At 42.8% G+C, this 16,104-nt stretch overlaps 2 protein-coding genes across 2 annotated transcripts in view; one reads left to right on the top strand and one right to left on the bottom strand.

The window, feature by feature from the left end:
- The window catches only part of nf1a (neurofibromin 1a), a 96,466-nt gene that overhangs the window by 33,209 nt on the left and 47,153 nt on the right, over window positions 1–16,104 (bottom strand). Inside the window, 5 exon segments of the mRNA XM_042486303.1 lie at window positions 6,394–6,504; window positions 8,326–8,472; window positions 8,601–8,747; window positions 10,240–10,337; window positions 12,177–12,335. Of these exon segments, the coding sequence (XP_042342237.1) occupies window positions 6,394–6,504; window positions 8,326–8,472; window positions 8,601–8,747; window positions 10,240–10,337; window positions 12,177–12,335 (662 nt within the window).
- Window positions 1,041–4,622, top strand: omgb (oligodendrocyte myelin glycoprotein b). Its single transcript, XM_042486302.1, is given in 3 exon segments — window positions 1,041–2,285; window positions 3,107–3,174; window positions 3,177–4,622. Coding segments are annotated over 3 exon segments (1,188 nt in total). The 5' UTR covers window positions 1,041–2,082; the 3' UTR covers window positions 4,094–4,622.

Raw genomic sequence — 16,104 nt, 5'->3', positions numbered from 1 at the left:
GACAAATGCAGCAATCTCACACATGAACTGGCCCTCTGATTCCCCCGTTAGCATGGCCAAGAGCCAGAACACTGCTACAACCATGTGCTACCTGCATGCTAGAGTGCCATCATGTGTTTTGTTTTAATCAGTCAGCACTGATTTGGTAATGTGTAATCCAGTAACAACATATCTCAAACTGTAGGTCTCAACTGAAGTTAGTTTTCGTTTTAATTTGGAAACCTATGATAGTGTTTTTCATTATTTTATCACATTGCATTAGATGCAAGAGTAACATTGACTGCTTTCAGTGTTTAGCTGTATGATGGCCCTACAATAATTGTAATGATCACATTTTTTGGCATTCACATAGTATCACAACAACATTCATTTATTTAAGTGGAAAGGATGCTCTTCAATCAGGCTTGTTTTAGCTGTCGCCCTGTCTAATATATCTTTGTCTTTAGCTGCAGCACGCTGCTGGTCTAACTGTGTCTGTCTGCTGTTTGCTTCTGAGCAGGTAGTGGCTTTTTAGAGAAAACAGCTGCCTGCTGCAGCAATAATAGTGCGATGAGACCACCGAGAGTGACCAAAACACTAAAGTTGTGGGCAAGACAGCAGAACAATGAGCCCAAACTCACTATTAAGATCTGCACATTTTGGTGAATTTTTTCTGTGGGTTCATCACTCCAAGAGACCCCTTTCACACAGTCACATTCTTTTCATACGATCATTCTATACATGGGAATTATGAAAGAATCCACAGTGGCTGTTTTACTCCAGGGAATAGTGGAGATTAGGGCTGCTGATGGAAGCTGAGAGACCGAACCCAAACAATACATGTGCCGTAAAAGCTGCTAAAAGGAGCGGATATTATTTTGTCAGAAAATTAAGTGTTTATAAGAATGTGTGTGCATGAGAGAAAGCTGCTGCTGTGAACCATGCCATTGTCAGCGCGCGCGCACACACACACACACACACACACACACACACACACACACACACACACACACACACACACACACACACACACACACACACACACACACACACACACACACACACACACACACACACTCACTTCCAGCCCTTGCTTGCCTCATCAGCAGCAGAGCTGGCCGGCTCAGTGCTGCAATTCTCTCTGTCTCTCACCCTCCCTCCCCTCTATGCATCTCTCCTTCTCCTAACCCAAACCTCCAACTGCATCGGGAGCCTGCAGAGCGGCGAGCAGGATGGCGGCCAGCGCTTGCAGCCAGCATGTTTAGTGCCACGCCACGACTTCCATTGCAGCCTGAGAAAAAAGGTTGAGACCAGTACCTTCCAACCGCAACCAATAAAGCACAAAGGTAAAAAAAAAACTGCAGGAGGGAGACGACGGGAGAAAAGGAGAGATGACAGAGCAACACTAGAAAGGATGAGGTGAGTGATCTGAAATGGGACGATAAGGAGAAATGTATGACCCACATACACAGGAGCATTTCATTCGGAATCATAACGCAGTAAGATACGATGCAATGTTGTGCTGGCTCATGAGGAAAATACTCCCTGCTCTGTCACTTTGCAGATTTCTCCTCTCAGTATTGCATGGAGAGATTTAAAGTAGTAATATTATAGCATTCAAACAAACACAGAGGATTGTAGTGATGGCACAGCAGAGCATCAGCTGCCATTATCAACCAAATAATGCAGTGGCATGAGGATGTTTCTGGAACACATTTGAAGGGTGTTACCACCTCCCACAGTCCTGTCTGTGAAAACACAGACTCACATGGACCTTTTTGGAGCCGAACACCATCTGCAGCTGTGGACACACAGTTACTGTGATGCCCTGAATGAACTGAGTCTCACTGCAGCACAGCCAGCTCCAGTCCCACTGGCAGAGCTACAAGCTGGAATGCTGGAATAGAGGAATATGAGTATGGCAGGCTATACACAAACTGATCTACCATAATACACTTGGAAAATCAAGTCCATGACACACAAAACAGTGCAAGACCTTAACTTTCCATCTAGTTTCTATGGTTGTCTTTTTCTACCACAATACATGACGCCTGTCCTTCTATCCTCCCTGACAAATCTCTCTCCTCCTGCAGAGCTCTGAGCATGCCCGTCAGCTCTGCCTCTCTGCTCTGCCTGCTCCTCCTGCTGCTGTGTGGGCTGCTCGGGGGCTGGGTGCTGTCTATCTGCCCCACTGTGTGCTCCTGCAGCCGCGGACACCGTGTGGTGGACTGCTCCTCACGAGGCCTAACCAAGCTGCCGCCTGGTCTGCAGCACAACATCCGCTTTCTCAACCTCTCTTTTAATAGGTAAGCAGCTGCAGTTCTGCTATGTCACTCTGGTGACAGGCCTGCTCTGTAAGTAACACTGGCTGCCTGTGCATGAAAGAGGTAACAGAGGGTGCTGGGATAAACCTGTGTTTCTTTAAAAAGGCTAGGGAAAGGGCTAGGCTGAAGAAATATATAGTCAGTGTGTGAATGGTAGAACCGACAAAACTTTTCATGATTACACGCACCAACAGTCAGTTAATTGGCAGTCTGTCCTTGTCCCCCTTCTAACGACTTCAGGGACATTTGTAGTTCTTTTTCTGCTTATTTTGATCAACACTACCTTGTGACTGCTTGCACCTAGCTATGTTGACTCTGAATAATACCATGGTGCTCTGAAGGTTGCAGTGTACAGAAACTGACTGTTAGAAACAAAGCTATCTGACATAATAATCTGTCTGAGCTGCTGACATGACTCCATCAGACACCACCACATCCACTGCTTTCACACTTGCAGTGCAAAGCAGCTGGTAAATAACTACTGCAGCAGGGACGCACTGACATCGCAGAGTCCATGTGTAGAAATTCATCGTTAGGCTAGGTTTTAGCATTTCCCATTATACTGTTATTTGCATTCATGACCATAGCGGCCACTGTTCAGAAAAAGTTGAATTAATATTTCCATACATCATTTATGTAGGACAGCAGGATCAGAAAAACAACAAAAACAGAATAAAAATATAAATACAGAATAATAACACAAACACACACACACATACACACACACACACACACACACACACACACACACACACACACACATATATATATATACATTTATTTATATTTCACTCTTCTGACAGCTTGCAGGGTCTGGAAAACCAGCTGACCCACTATGTCCACCTGCGAACCCTGGACTTGTCCTACAACCGCTGGAGACTCTGCCTCCTGCCTTGCCACGGTCGCTGTGGGACATGCGAGTGGCAGGGAATCATTTACGCTTGCTGGACAAAAATGACACGGCTTATCACTGGAACCTGAAAGTACTGGACCTGTCGGACAACGAGCTGGAGAGAGTGGTCTTCATCAACAACACGCTTCCAAGTCTCCAAGCTCTCAACCTCAGTCACAACAGGTTTTGGACTGTGCCCACAAATATGCCGCACAACTTGGAGAGCATTGATTTGTCACATAACTATCTGATGCAGATCCTGCCTGGATCGTTGGACCGGCTGCCAAGGCTGGCTAAATTCTATCTGCATGCTAACCGCTTCTCCTGGTTGTCTGAGGGGATATTTGACTGTCTGATGGGGCTGGAGGTGATGACTCTGGGCGATAACCCCTGGGCTTGTGAAGAAGAAGAAAACATAACAAAGCTCCTGACATGGGCTGAGCAGACCCGTGCAACCATCTTAGGCTGCCCCTGCCATACGAGACCTATATGTGGGCAAACCCATCGGGCAACACCTGGGCGGGAGTGGCACTCTGCGCTGTTCACAGAGCCACCTCTGTGGGTAAACAGCAGAGGTGAAGAGCATGACGGTCCATCACCTGCAAGGACTGCAGAGATCACGTCTAGTTACCAGGTGAAATCGGCACTTTTTGAGACAGGAATATATCAGGACAAAAGAGGGTTGAATGAATCTGTGGACCTCCTGCGCTTTGTCTGGACGTCTCCTACAAGTTTCGACAGTCTCTCAACACACACAAGCACAACAGCAAGCCCACAGTCTTCAAGCAGGAAGCCCAAAGTCGCTAACTCAAGGAACAAGTGTCACGGACTCCTCATCGGGACTCAAACTGTACCCCTGACCGTTTTAGTCATGACTACAGCATTCAACACCTTGTGAGCCACCTTGACTGGATACAAGTTACACTACCTAACAGATTGTTTTGGACTGTGAATGTATGACCCAGTAAATCCACTTAGCTCCCCCATTTACATTTCTCCTGTAAAAACTGTTGCGACTGTTACTGACATCTCTCCCTATCATCAAATGTATCATGTTTTCAAATAGCTCAACGTGTACAACATGACAATGTCTCTCAAAGGCATACACACATGAACTGTATAAACCTATATGATAAAACTACTCTAAATATCAGAATACATGGTTCAACTAGAGAGCTGCTGTCAGTTCTCAACTCTCAGTATATTGCCTACACAGCGATAGACTGCTGCGCTCTGTGCTTTCTTCAGAATAGTGATGCTTGTGCTATTTGGTCTTGCTGAGCCATTCAAAACAGGATGGACAATACACATTACATAACATTCAATAGTCTCTGTTGGCAATCTGTCACTAAGTAGTGAGGAGTCTGAGGAAGTCTACAAAACAATATAGGAAACTAGAATTGCCACCTTGTGGTTGTATACCTACACCGACCAGTCAAGTTGCAGTTTACATCCATGTCTGTCCAGACTCATATATGTAATAAAGACTTTGAAGGAATTTAATAAAAGCTATTAAGTGTACTTTTTTGCTAAATGGAAGTTATCACCGTTCAGACATGTATGATTTTAGTGAATAACTTGCAGTAGGAAACCTGCTGTCTTCACTTAGAGACCATTTTACAGAGGAGTGATAGAGAGCTTCGTGGCACGGTGCAACAACAATCACCTGAAACTTATTATCAGCAAAATATATATCAGCACAGTGTTAGGATTAGATTAGCATCACCAACTCAGCATCTGACCAAATATCTCTCCTTCATTTCCTGAGATATGGTGCTGAAGAATGGTCAGAAAACATTATGATGTCACAGTCAAGTTGACCTTTGATCTTTTGGCTATAAGATGTCATTAGTTCACAATTTCTGGAAAATTTATCATAATCTGGAAAAGTGTAAGAATTCTCGACTTATGGACAAAAAAGGAGTTCTGTGAGGTTACACTGACCTTACACCACTAAAATGAAATAAGTTCATCATTGAGTCCAACTGGTTGTTGATGCCAGATGTAATAAAAATCCCTTAAGGCATTACCTTGATATTGCACTCATGAGAATGGCATGGCTGGACTGAGGGACAGGCAGACAACCTAAAAACATGATGCCTCCTGCCACAGCTGTTGCAGAGGCATAAACAGTGACCAATAAAGGGCTAGTTAAATGAAATAATTCAAATAGGAAAAAATGTAATGATTATAGGTGTTCCTGTGTGCTGAGGAAACTTATTGATTAAAAAGAGGCAGCCCTTCAAAATTTCAGTGAAGGCAAGAACTGCTCTGTATCCAAAAAAAAATTAAGAGCTCAAATACCTGAATTTAGTAAGCTGTGACTCTGTTTATTAATCACAATGTTGGTGCTGCTTTTTTGTGCATTAAGGCCATGGAACAGTCCATCAAAAGTGAGCTGTCAATGCATTCAGCACTCTGTTACACCTCACTTACAAATCCTGATGAGGAGTGCTATCTGCATGCTGAAAATGAGCCAGAAATCAGGATCCTGAGTGACCACACAAAAGTCTAAAGTTTCAGTCCAAGTCACAAGACTTCAGGAGTGTTTGTGTCATATAGAAGCCATAATTCACCAGTTTCTGAGGGATTCACTAGACTGAACTAAACACAGCGGCAGCACTGTGGGCCGACAAACAAACAAGCTCAATCATCATTTTCCTACAATAAAGACCGACCCAGCGCTCATTCCCAAATATGTGTTTTTAAACTTGCAGTTCATGGACAGATTGTTCAAAGGCTTTCCAAAATCCAAACTGGTAGAAAGGAGAATCAGAACTCCTTACCATTAGACTTTAAACTCAAGTTGATCAGTCAGATAATAACAGATGCATCTCCATGACAGTAAAGGAAAGTCAACAGTTTATGATGACTGTGTGGCATGGTTGAAAGTAGAGATGGATCAGTATCAGGGCCGATCCGGGTATATTTGAAAGGATCAATATCTGCTAAACCAAAACCAATCGAAAGCCCGCCCTTTCTTTGCTGTACTCTAGGAATTAACACACCAATTACTACACCATGCTGCCATGTTACTCAGAAATAAGTGTTTAGATATGTTAAAACCCCAGTTATTAAACCTTTGAGCAAAATGCATAAATATGATTAAACAACTACTTTGTACCATGAAAAAGCTCAAAAGCACCAGGCATTAAGCTGGAAATAAGGAAAGAAGAGGGATGAACAGCCAGGTCCTACCTGCGGGCCACGTAGTAGAAGACTGGGTTGCCGGTCTTGGAGGTTCCCGCCTGGTAGAAGATGTTGAGGGTCTTCAAGGCTTTGAACTCCTCCTTCTCATGGACCTGGTGCCTACAGAACAAACCGAGCCAGGTTCAGTCTCACCTTCATTTGTTTCACTGGGTTATCAAGCATCAGGATTTATTTGATAAGAATATTCTATTATATTTTAAATTATATTTTTTATTATTAATTCACATTTTAAATCCCAACGGGACAGCGTTTGACTGACCCTACCCCTTTAGAGCAAGGAAACATGTATTCCAGAGCAGTGCACGCTACTCTCAGCCAGCAACTCCAATTCTTAAGCCAGTGCCTTGCTCAAGGGCATTCATAACTAATTGTTAATCGCAAACAAGTTTTTACAGAACCTCTCAGAAAGTAACCTAAATACTAAAAACAGTGCTCCATCTTTAGTTTTCAGATGCTGATATCAATCTCGCTTTAAATATTCAGTATGCTTTTCACAAAGACTGATGGAGGGAAGTGTCTCTGTAAAAAGAGGAGTGATCAGCAGAAAAACAGCAGCTACAAAAGCACCTTGACATTAACTTCAGCATGGATTTGTGGTGGTTGCTGCTTGAAGGAAACAAAAGAGGAAGCAGCCCAGGAAGCCAGTGTTTGCAGACAGCTAAAGCAACAGCAGTAGCTCTGTGTGTTTTACACCATGATGATTGGTTTTTAACCTAGCTCTTGATCTTAGGCTGCCAAGTTGACACGTGGTCAGGGGCTACAGAGGAAAAGCAGACTACTTGGCTAATTCTGGCATATTTACAGTAATGTTTGTCAAGATGCACTGTCCTCGAGTAATAAACCAAATACATATGTCCAAATAAACACATACAACAGTGTAACAGGGAGAGCCACAGCGTGAGTAAGATGCACAGTCAGCAATTTTTTCTTGATCGCAAAGAGTGATGAAGTTTGATACATAAGGCTACAGAAAACTATCCCATATTGATTTTGGATTAGTTAACTGGTCCAAGCAAAATGGAAACAATCAGTATGTTTCCATGCACAGTCAAGTGGAGCTACAGTTATAGCTTGATTAGGAAATTTAATTGGATTATTGTTCTTGTCCCAGTACACAAGCACTGGACCGGGGGGAAGAATCCACTTATTGATGACTTATGTCTCACTCCAACATGGTGGGTGCAGATATGCCCCCTTTCAGCTAGCTGCTATTGGACCTTCTTCCTGTTGACCTCTTAGGTCACACACCAAACAAGTTAGCAAGCAGAAAACAGGTTGCATGTAAAACAGTGACAACACGGATAACTTTTCCATGTTGTACACTTCATACATACTCTATTACTTTTTATCTTTGTCTTGTTTTGTTTTCTTCCCTCCTTCTTCTTTTGTTTTTCCCGTATATCATCTATGAATTTATGCAGTTCGACTTCCGGGTCAAAGCCCCGCGTGGGGACTAAGAGCATGTGTAGAATGCCTAGACCAGTTCAGGTCTGGTTGAGGTACATGAAAGAGTAAATTAACCCCCAACTGCATTATCTAGGTGTGTTAGTTCAACATTGAGAAATTTGATTTAAAACCATTTCAGTGGAACTAACATGTTTACATGTATTTTAAAAGTCCGGTTATAGTCAAAGATAACACAATATTTCAGCTTTTTCTAAGATTATTAAACGTACTGAGTGAAAAATAATGAACCACATCCACAACCCTTTAAGCAGCTAATGAAGCAATAGTGCGGTAAGATTCAAAAAGTGCACAAAACTACATTCCAATCAAAGGAAGTCATCATGGCTGAGACGGCTGAGCGTTAGAGCTGATAATCAGCGATACATGAGCCATCCCATCCATGACATGTTCTAACTATATCATGTTATGAATGGCATGACCACTGCTTGCGTTACAGCCTGGCAGGAATGCTACCTGGTCATGAACTCCTCAAACTTGGAGCTGGTCAGGTTGAGACTGGACCAGTGCGTGTCAGCCACGGGTTTGTGCTCAGGAGGTCCCAGATATGCCAGCAGGGTGGCCATCTTGTCAAAAGGTCGCCTGCCTACAGCCTTGTGGTCCCTGGAAATGAGATCAGATTAAATCATTTTACAAAACTGATAAGTAGTAAAGAAGTATTAGTATGTAGTAGTATGTTATTGAGCAGCAGAACACAACACTTTTATGCTTCATCGATCATCTATCCTGACCTGTTACTGGAGAGGTACTGGCCGATCCTCTCCTGGTTGTTCCATAGCAGGCGGTGGAGGGCCAGCACGTTGCCGTCACTGATGAAGGATAGACTGTGGTTGACAGAGTCGCTGGGTGGAGAGTCAGATGCTATGTCCAAGAAAAACCTGTGGTGAAAACAGAGTACAGGCAGAGGACACTTAACAGGCACTTCGCTGCTGTTGGTAAAGATACTGTTTTTGCACACATCATGCTACCGGGGCGGCTTTTCGACAGTCATGGGCTGGGCTGGCTTGGCTTGGTCCGGTGTTGCCCGTCAGCCCAGCCCTGCATGGATTTGCATCTCCATTCTAACAGGGCTACCTGCTTGAAGGTGTGTCTTTAGCCAATGAGGGCTTTCCTACAGTGATGACGTTTGAAAGCAGCAGGCTGAAGTCTGATGTTATTTTTAAGGGGGGGTTTCTATATGTGTTTTTCCATCACACAGCAGGCAGGTAAAAGAAATTGCCCGGTTTGAGGTGAGCTGATTGGTACAGTAAGAGACTGCTGTCTGCAGCTCTTCATCTACCATCTCACTGTGGCTGCTTCTGCTTTTTCTTTCCTCCCTGCCATATCAGACTTGTTCTTATTGCTGCAAACACATTTCTGCAAATTCAGTGAGAATCACATTTCATTTCCTATGGGTTCCTCACAATAAAATATTATGTAACAGCTTTTATTATGAAGCAGCAAATTAAGGAAATGTTGTGTTTTCAGCAGCAACTTCACATAAGCAGAGATCTAAGTACAAACAGGACGCAGGAGAGAAACTCAACTCCAAACCACAGAGATTCAGTTAGAGGCTACAAAAGCACTGAGCGCTGAACACATAAAAAAAAAATTTAAAAAATGTCTTTCTCTCTGTTCTCTTGCACAGACAGATGTGAGTGGAGTCTTGCAGCACATACGCTTGTTTCAGGGGGAGAAGGGGGGTCTTCGGAGGTTGGCTGCAGTTGTCACCATGACTCACTTGAAGGCGAGTGTTTGTACTTTTAGACCTACTTCAGAGAAGGTCCATCTCCAGCACGGTTTGGCGTGGCACATGGATCTATCCTCCCGAGAGTAGAGGCCCCCTACTTCTGCGCTGCAGCGGCCTAGCTTATAAAGAAAGCCAGCTAGGCGACGTGACTGGAGGTGTAGTATTACCCACAGAGTCCAGTAGAGGGCATCACCTGTGCTAACAGAACTCTGGTTTCAATATGGTAACCTTCGTTATGGTTTCAGCAGCTTGTCCACTGCTCAGCCTGCTGCTTCAACAAACATCACACAAGGTGATGCGGTAAAAACTCACATGCAGTGTTCAATCAAATGCTGCCAACATTTATCACACAGTGGTTATTAACTGCTGGTGTGATTTCCTCATCATTACAATAACCCATTATTTGCTCATACAGGCTTTGATATAACAATGTCATGGGGCCATTTCTTCGAAGCTTTCACAACCTCTAGCTTCAACCCTTTGGGAGGCCTGAAGCCATCTGAACCAAAGCAATGCTTCTCATCACAATTTAGTATGGATAGTTTTCTCTACAAGTCATTTGAGTCAAAGTTGATGAGCTGTTTTATATGGAAAAAAACAGAATGAATGAGGGTATAAGCATCACACTCCAAGTGTCTTACCTTCTGGCTGAATCAAAGTTGCTCTTGACAAAGTCATTAAAAGGCCTCATGTGTTCTTCTTTTGTAAACAGGACATGGTTTGCAATGCTCTGCAGAATCTGAAGGAAAAGACAGGAGCATACAACATGCATAATGAAAATCCTAACTAGTGTAAGCAGCTCTTCACCTCTGCAGTGAATGGCATTAATTTTAACTACAGTGTGGAGACCTATTCATAAAATGATATCCATTTAAATTTTCTACTGATATTTTTGGTAGAGGTAGAACAGCAATTCCATCTAAAAGTTGCTGTATCTGAGGTAGAAGTAATTCCAGCTCTACAGAACCGGGCTCCCAGATGCCAAACATCACCAGTTTGATGTGTCCAAGTGCTTACATCACCTCAGTGCTGACCTGAGCTGCAGAGAAGCAAAGTCTTTTATTTACAACTTATTTGTCTTGTTGCTGTGGTTTGAGGAAGCCTAGAATTGAGCCTGGACCTAAGTTACCTTCATGCTAAACCTGTTGGACACCAACCTGTGCTTTGGATTGTATTTCTGATAAAGTTATGTGTTGAATTGTACACAATACTCATCATTATGCCCTCACAAAGATAGACTGAACACAAAATCACAGGCTCTGGAGCGGATTTTCCACAGAAATCAGCATAGATTTTGGCAAGAATTTCTGGGAAATAATTTGATCTTATGTCCTAGCGCTCAGCCCCGTAGTACACTAAGGGTCATATTCCCAAAAGGATTGCGGCTGCTAAACTGTGCAAATGAGAGAAAAAGATAGTGTCCAATCAAAAAAACCACACGCAAAGAGAGAAATAAATGCAAACTGCACGCAAACTGCACTGCCAAGCAGACAGCGTCCTGGCTGCACCTGTCTCATTTTTATGTATGTAAATTGGGGAATATTCAAAATTTTGTGCAAAACATCCCCTTCCGATGCAAATATGGCTTTTTGAAAATACCACCTAATTCACAAAGTCCAGCACAAACTGCCAAAGGCAGTTACAGCGGTGCTTTTTAACGCGATTGAGACCCGTGTATTAAATAGGCGCCATTTTATCTCTTCAAAGCACACGAGCTTTGAATGATATGGAATTGATACTGTGGGGGAATCAAGTGGGTTGTGAGCTTATATTAGATTTTGAAATGAAACAGTTGTGATGGAGCTCAGTATTCATCCATAAAGGCTGCCTTATTATAAACAATTCCACCATATAAACCTGGGATCTGTGTGTGACAGCCGACCTGTTTGGATGTGAAGCAGAATACAGAACATTTATTACCGTCAAATCCTAGCCGATACTCTTAATACAGCAACTGCAGCACCATGTGTAAAAGCGCACGGCCGATGTCTAATTTTGGAGACACATGTACAGTGTCAGCTGCTGTGAGATGCTGCAGCCAGCTGCAACACACAGCAGCTGTGGGCAACAAACTAAACTGATGCTTTCTGTAGAATGTGCTCTTTGCAGTTTTCATCACGAACCGATCTGTGTTCTGAAAAAAGGGAGAAAAGCCTGAAACACTGGGAAAATATCGCTTACTCGATTAAATTGTGTTCAGCTTCCAAACATTGTGGGCGTGTTAGCGCCGGCATATAATTAGTGCAAATTCTTTTGTGGATAGAGTGCTAAAATCTGCACAGATCATGGTGATGTAGTGGGAGCAATCCATTCTTTGTCAATCTGGCCCAGAGACTAGGGTGTGTTTCATCACTACTGCTGAATGGTGACACCATTTAAAATGATTCCACATGGCCTTTCCTGTCCAAACGCTCAAAATGAACAGCCACATAACTCGGCTTAACATTTTCATATCTGTGGATTTATATTTTTAAAACACAATCACACAATATTATAACTTACTTATCAGTTTCAAAGGCCTTACTAAGTTTCCCTCCAGTCAGCTGCATCACAAAACCCTCCAGTTCACAAGCCTTACCTTGGACATGAGTTTGAGACCCCGTTCTATCCTTGGTAGGGGCTTCTTGTCTAAGATGCCAGCTTCATAGGGAGACACAATCGCTGGGTTGACAAAGCGCAGAAACATGGCGCTGCCCACTGCACCAATGCTGTTCTGTGGAAAACGCTGACTCACCACCTATGTGAAGAAAGATGGAGGGAACCGGGGAGGACAAAGGAGGGGAGAACAAAGGGGGAAATGTAAAAGAGAAGAGAAAGGTTTGAGCAAAGGGAAGGGAAAACTATTGAAAATGGATTACATAAAAGAGCAAAGCAGGAAATGCTGACAAACTATACAACTAACAAATTATACATGTATCAATGTGTGTAACAGAGCAGAGTAGGGTGAGCCATGGTCAAAACAGTAAAAGATGACAGGTTCAGAAGGAGGAACAGTGGTGGAAGACATATGAAGAGAGACTTGAAAACAATCAACCCCAGTTGATTTTGGGCTGTAACAGGAGCTAGAAATGTTTTTAGTCTAGTTACAGCCCAAGAAAGAGAAGAGAGTAAGAGCAAGACAAGGAACCCAACGGTCTCCTCTCTGTCGGTGAAGCATGAGAACTGGAAGTTATCAAAAAAAAAGAGGGCGGATGAGAGATGTAGAGCCATGAGTTGTGGTCCAAAGCAGAGGATGAGCCCTACAGTTGAAAATGCACATCACATCTAGCTTTACAGCCAAGCATGGCTGTGTGTGATACAGCCATGCTTAGGGTTACAAAGTCATGTCAGGAGTTCCACAATCAGACGGCTACAGTTCAGTCTGTTCCTCAAGCTCCCAATCAATCAATATCAACTGTAATGTCATTGTAGTGGGCACATTAGCAAACAGAAAGGCAAATAAAGGAACATGAGCTCTTTGTTCAAACTTTTAAAATGGCTGCATGTCACCACATTGCAGTCAGTGAGCAGTCTTAATCTTCCTCCTTGCACCTCTCAAAATACATTGGTTGATTGCTGGTGCATTTCTGATGCCAGTGGAAATGGAGCTGATTGGCTTGGAAGCTTAACAGATGCATTGGTAATCATCAACAAGGTCTACTGCCTGCGTGAACTATGGTACAAGAAGCATGCAGCAGGTCGCTTCACTTGTGACTTGTTTCCAACCTGTCTGATCATCTAACCCTGAACTCTGAGCTGAGGAACCCTGTGATGGAAAATCAGAGTTTGTTCTGTCAGCTCGGAAAGTATGTTCAAGCTCATGGTAAATAAAAAAATCCATCCTCAATGGAGCTCCGATGTTTTTTGTTGCTCTATAGCTGCCATCAGCCTTCTATCATTCCTGATAGAAAAAGGTTGAAAATAAGACAATATGCCTATAGTCCCAGGCCCCCAAATCACTAAATCTGCCTCTGGTAATAATAATGAGAGCTCAGCACAAGCAGCTGGATGAGACACGGAGCAATGCGTCCTGGTGTTTCTAAATAATTCATCCAAAGTCTGACTGAACCTGAAGCTAAAACAAAGCAGTCTGTAGAAGTCTAAAGAAGTAACTTCCCACAGCTCAATATTTGTCTGTTGGTTCATTCAGACACTTTGGTGCTGTGAGGAAAAGCCCCCCTCTGATTGGCTGTCTCTCTCACTGCGCTGCTGTCAAACACCATCAGCTGTTTGATCCGTGATAATGAAATGCCGCGTTGGTTATCAGCTGTATTCTAGTGTCAAATTCATATACTTTATTACACAATTGTTCAACATTTCTGCTGTTGCTATGTTTTGTGTGAGATTTTCCTCAGTGTCGTGAGAGCTCGAGACAGGAAATGCCCAGCAGTCAAATAACAGACATGGGAAAGACAACGTCAGCTAGAGGTTCTGAATGTGGGTTTTGATTATTTTTCGATTACATCTAGCTCTAGAATCTGGTACACCAATGCAGTTTCGGGGCACTAAAGATGAGACCCAAGTTTCATTCTGTTGTGAAAAAGTAAACGTTTCACATCAACTCTGTCACGTCACCTGGACTATGACAGCATTTAGTGGCTTCATTTCAGACTAAATATAGACAGTCACTAAAATACTGTTAAAAGACTTTCAGATTATGTGTAATCTGTTTAAAAACTCTCTCACTCTGCAGCTGCACCACCATCTTGCTCACTAACAAATATATCATCTCATCCTGACTAACAGAAAGAAACATTCATTGATCCAATGTGTCGAAGGCTAAGATGACAATTATCAGTAATTAAAATGTTAGTGAGCTGCTGTGACAAAGTGACAGCTGTCTGCAGGGTTATAACAACAGCAGGACATTCAGAGGTTTGACTGTGAGCTGAGGCCAACTTACTTACTTTGTGAGAGCAAAAACTGCTGTCCAAAGAATAGACTGACGGGCATACAAGCACTTACTTCAGACAGTCCTTCCACAGAAACTGAGCCAGACTTTCAGTTACATGAACTAGAATTGCATATCGTTGTTTTCTCTTTTTTTGGCAGACTGCATCACACACAGTGCACAGAGTCAATCCACGCTAGCAGGGTAGACACATTCAAGGAGTAATCAGTCCCACTTTCCCCCTCACTGCGACCCCACTGCTCGGAAAAACTCCAGGCAGTTTCATCTTGGATTAGTTGTCTCTACCTCTGTGTCCAGGGGCCCTGCTCTACATGCATCCATAAACAAATCCTCCCTCTTGTCTTGAAATACCAACTAGCTATGTGTCCTTCAGCTAACCACCCACCTTCACATGCTGGGCAGGTCTGGAGAATATTTGGGGGTTGGGTGCAATGCATCCTGGTAAATGTAGGCACTACAATAACTGCTGTGCAAGATAGAAAACTTGGAAAACTCCACTTTCTGTCAATACAGCACGCACTAAGGAAATCATTGCTTCACTTGACTGAATATACCTGACTGGACATCCACTTCAAATGTCTCCTTTAAGATGTACATGTCAGTCAAATGCAGCTATGATGCACAGGAGCAGTTTAATTAGACCTGTGCAAGTCCTTGGCTGCATTAAGTAGCTTAACTTAGTTGGCATTTAACAGGCCAAATCAAAAGGAAGTGGAAATTAATAATCAATTCAAAATCCAAAAGGAAATATTCGCCTATACTATGTCTTTGATAAACAACAGTGGATGGAATAACTTGACAACAAAATGAGGCCTTGTGAAAATAAATGAACACATAACTGATTTTATGACTGTTCTGGCTGAAAACTGGATTCTTTTCACACTATCATTATCTCAAACTTACCGCCTCAGAGTACTGCTAACCTCTAACCTCATTAAATGTGCCACATCACTTAATGATTAACATCATCACTAACAAAACCGCTTCAACCTGCAGTCAGCTCATTAGAGAAAAAATGGGCATTATATACAAAGTAACCATCACAGTCCACTTTAGTTGTTTATTACTGACTGCCAGTTTGAATTTTGTACTTCTGCTAACAGCTCCATTATCTTTCTCTGTGAGTGTAATCCTATTGACAGCAACTTATTTCACCACATCTCACCTGCAGCTCCTATTTCTCACTTTTAGTTTTAATGGTACGACTAGAATTACTGTCTGGCAGCCTTCACGAGTCAAGTTGCAGTTACAGTTTCCATCCGAGTCTGTCCAGACCTGATGTAGGCATGACAGTCGACATCCAAACATGATGCTGCACACACATCTTCCCCTAGCAGCACAGAAGATCTCTACAATCAGCACAGTTTATAGATCAGTGTCACCAATTCAGTATCTGACCGAATGTCTCCCATCTGTTCTGGAATCAAGGTGTTGAATAATGGCCAGAAAACAATATGGCCTTTGACCTTTCGGACACAAAATGTCATCACTTCATCATTTGTGTAAAATGTTGTCATCATCAGCGTATGTTTTCTTGAATGATTGCCAAAAACATGTTTTGTGAGGTCAAAGTCACCTTTGACCATCAAAATCTAATTAGTTTATTGTGGAATCC

The sequence above is a fragment of the Plectropomus leopardus genome, chromosome 5 (genome assembly GCF_008729295.1).
Source record: "Plectropomus leopardus isolate mb chromosome 5, YSFRI_Pleo_2.0, whole genome shotgun sequence".
NCBI lineage: Eukaryota > Metazoa > Chordata > Actinopteri > Perciformes > Serranidae > Plectropomus > Plectropomus leopardus.
The sequence above is the reverse complement of the archived record's forward strand: the minus strand, read 5'-3'. Positions and strand labels throughout refer to the sequence as shown.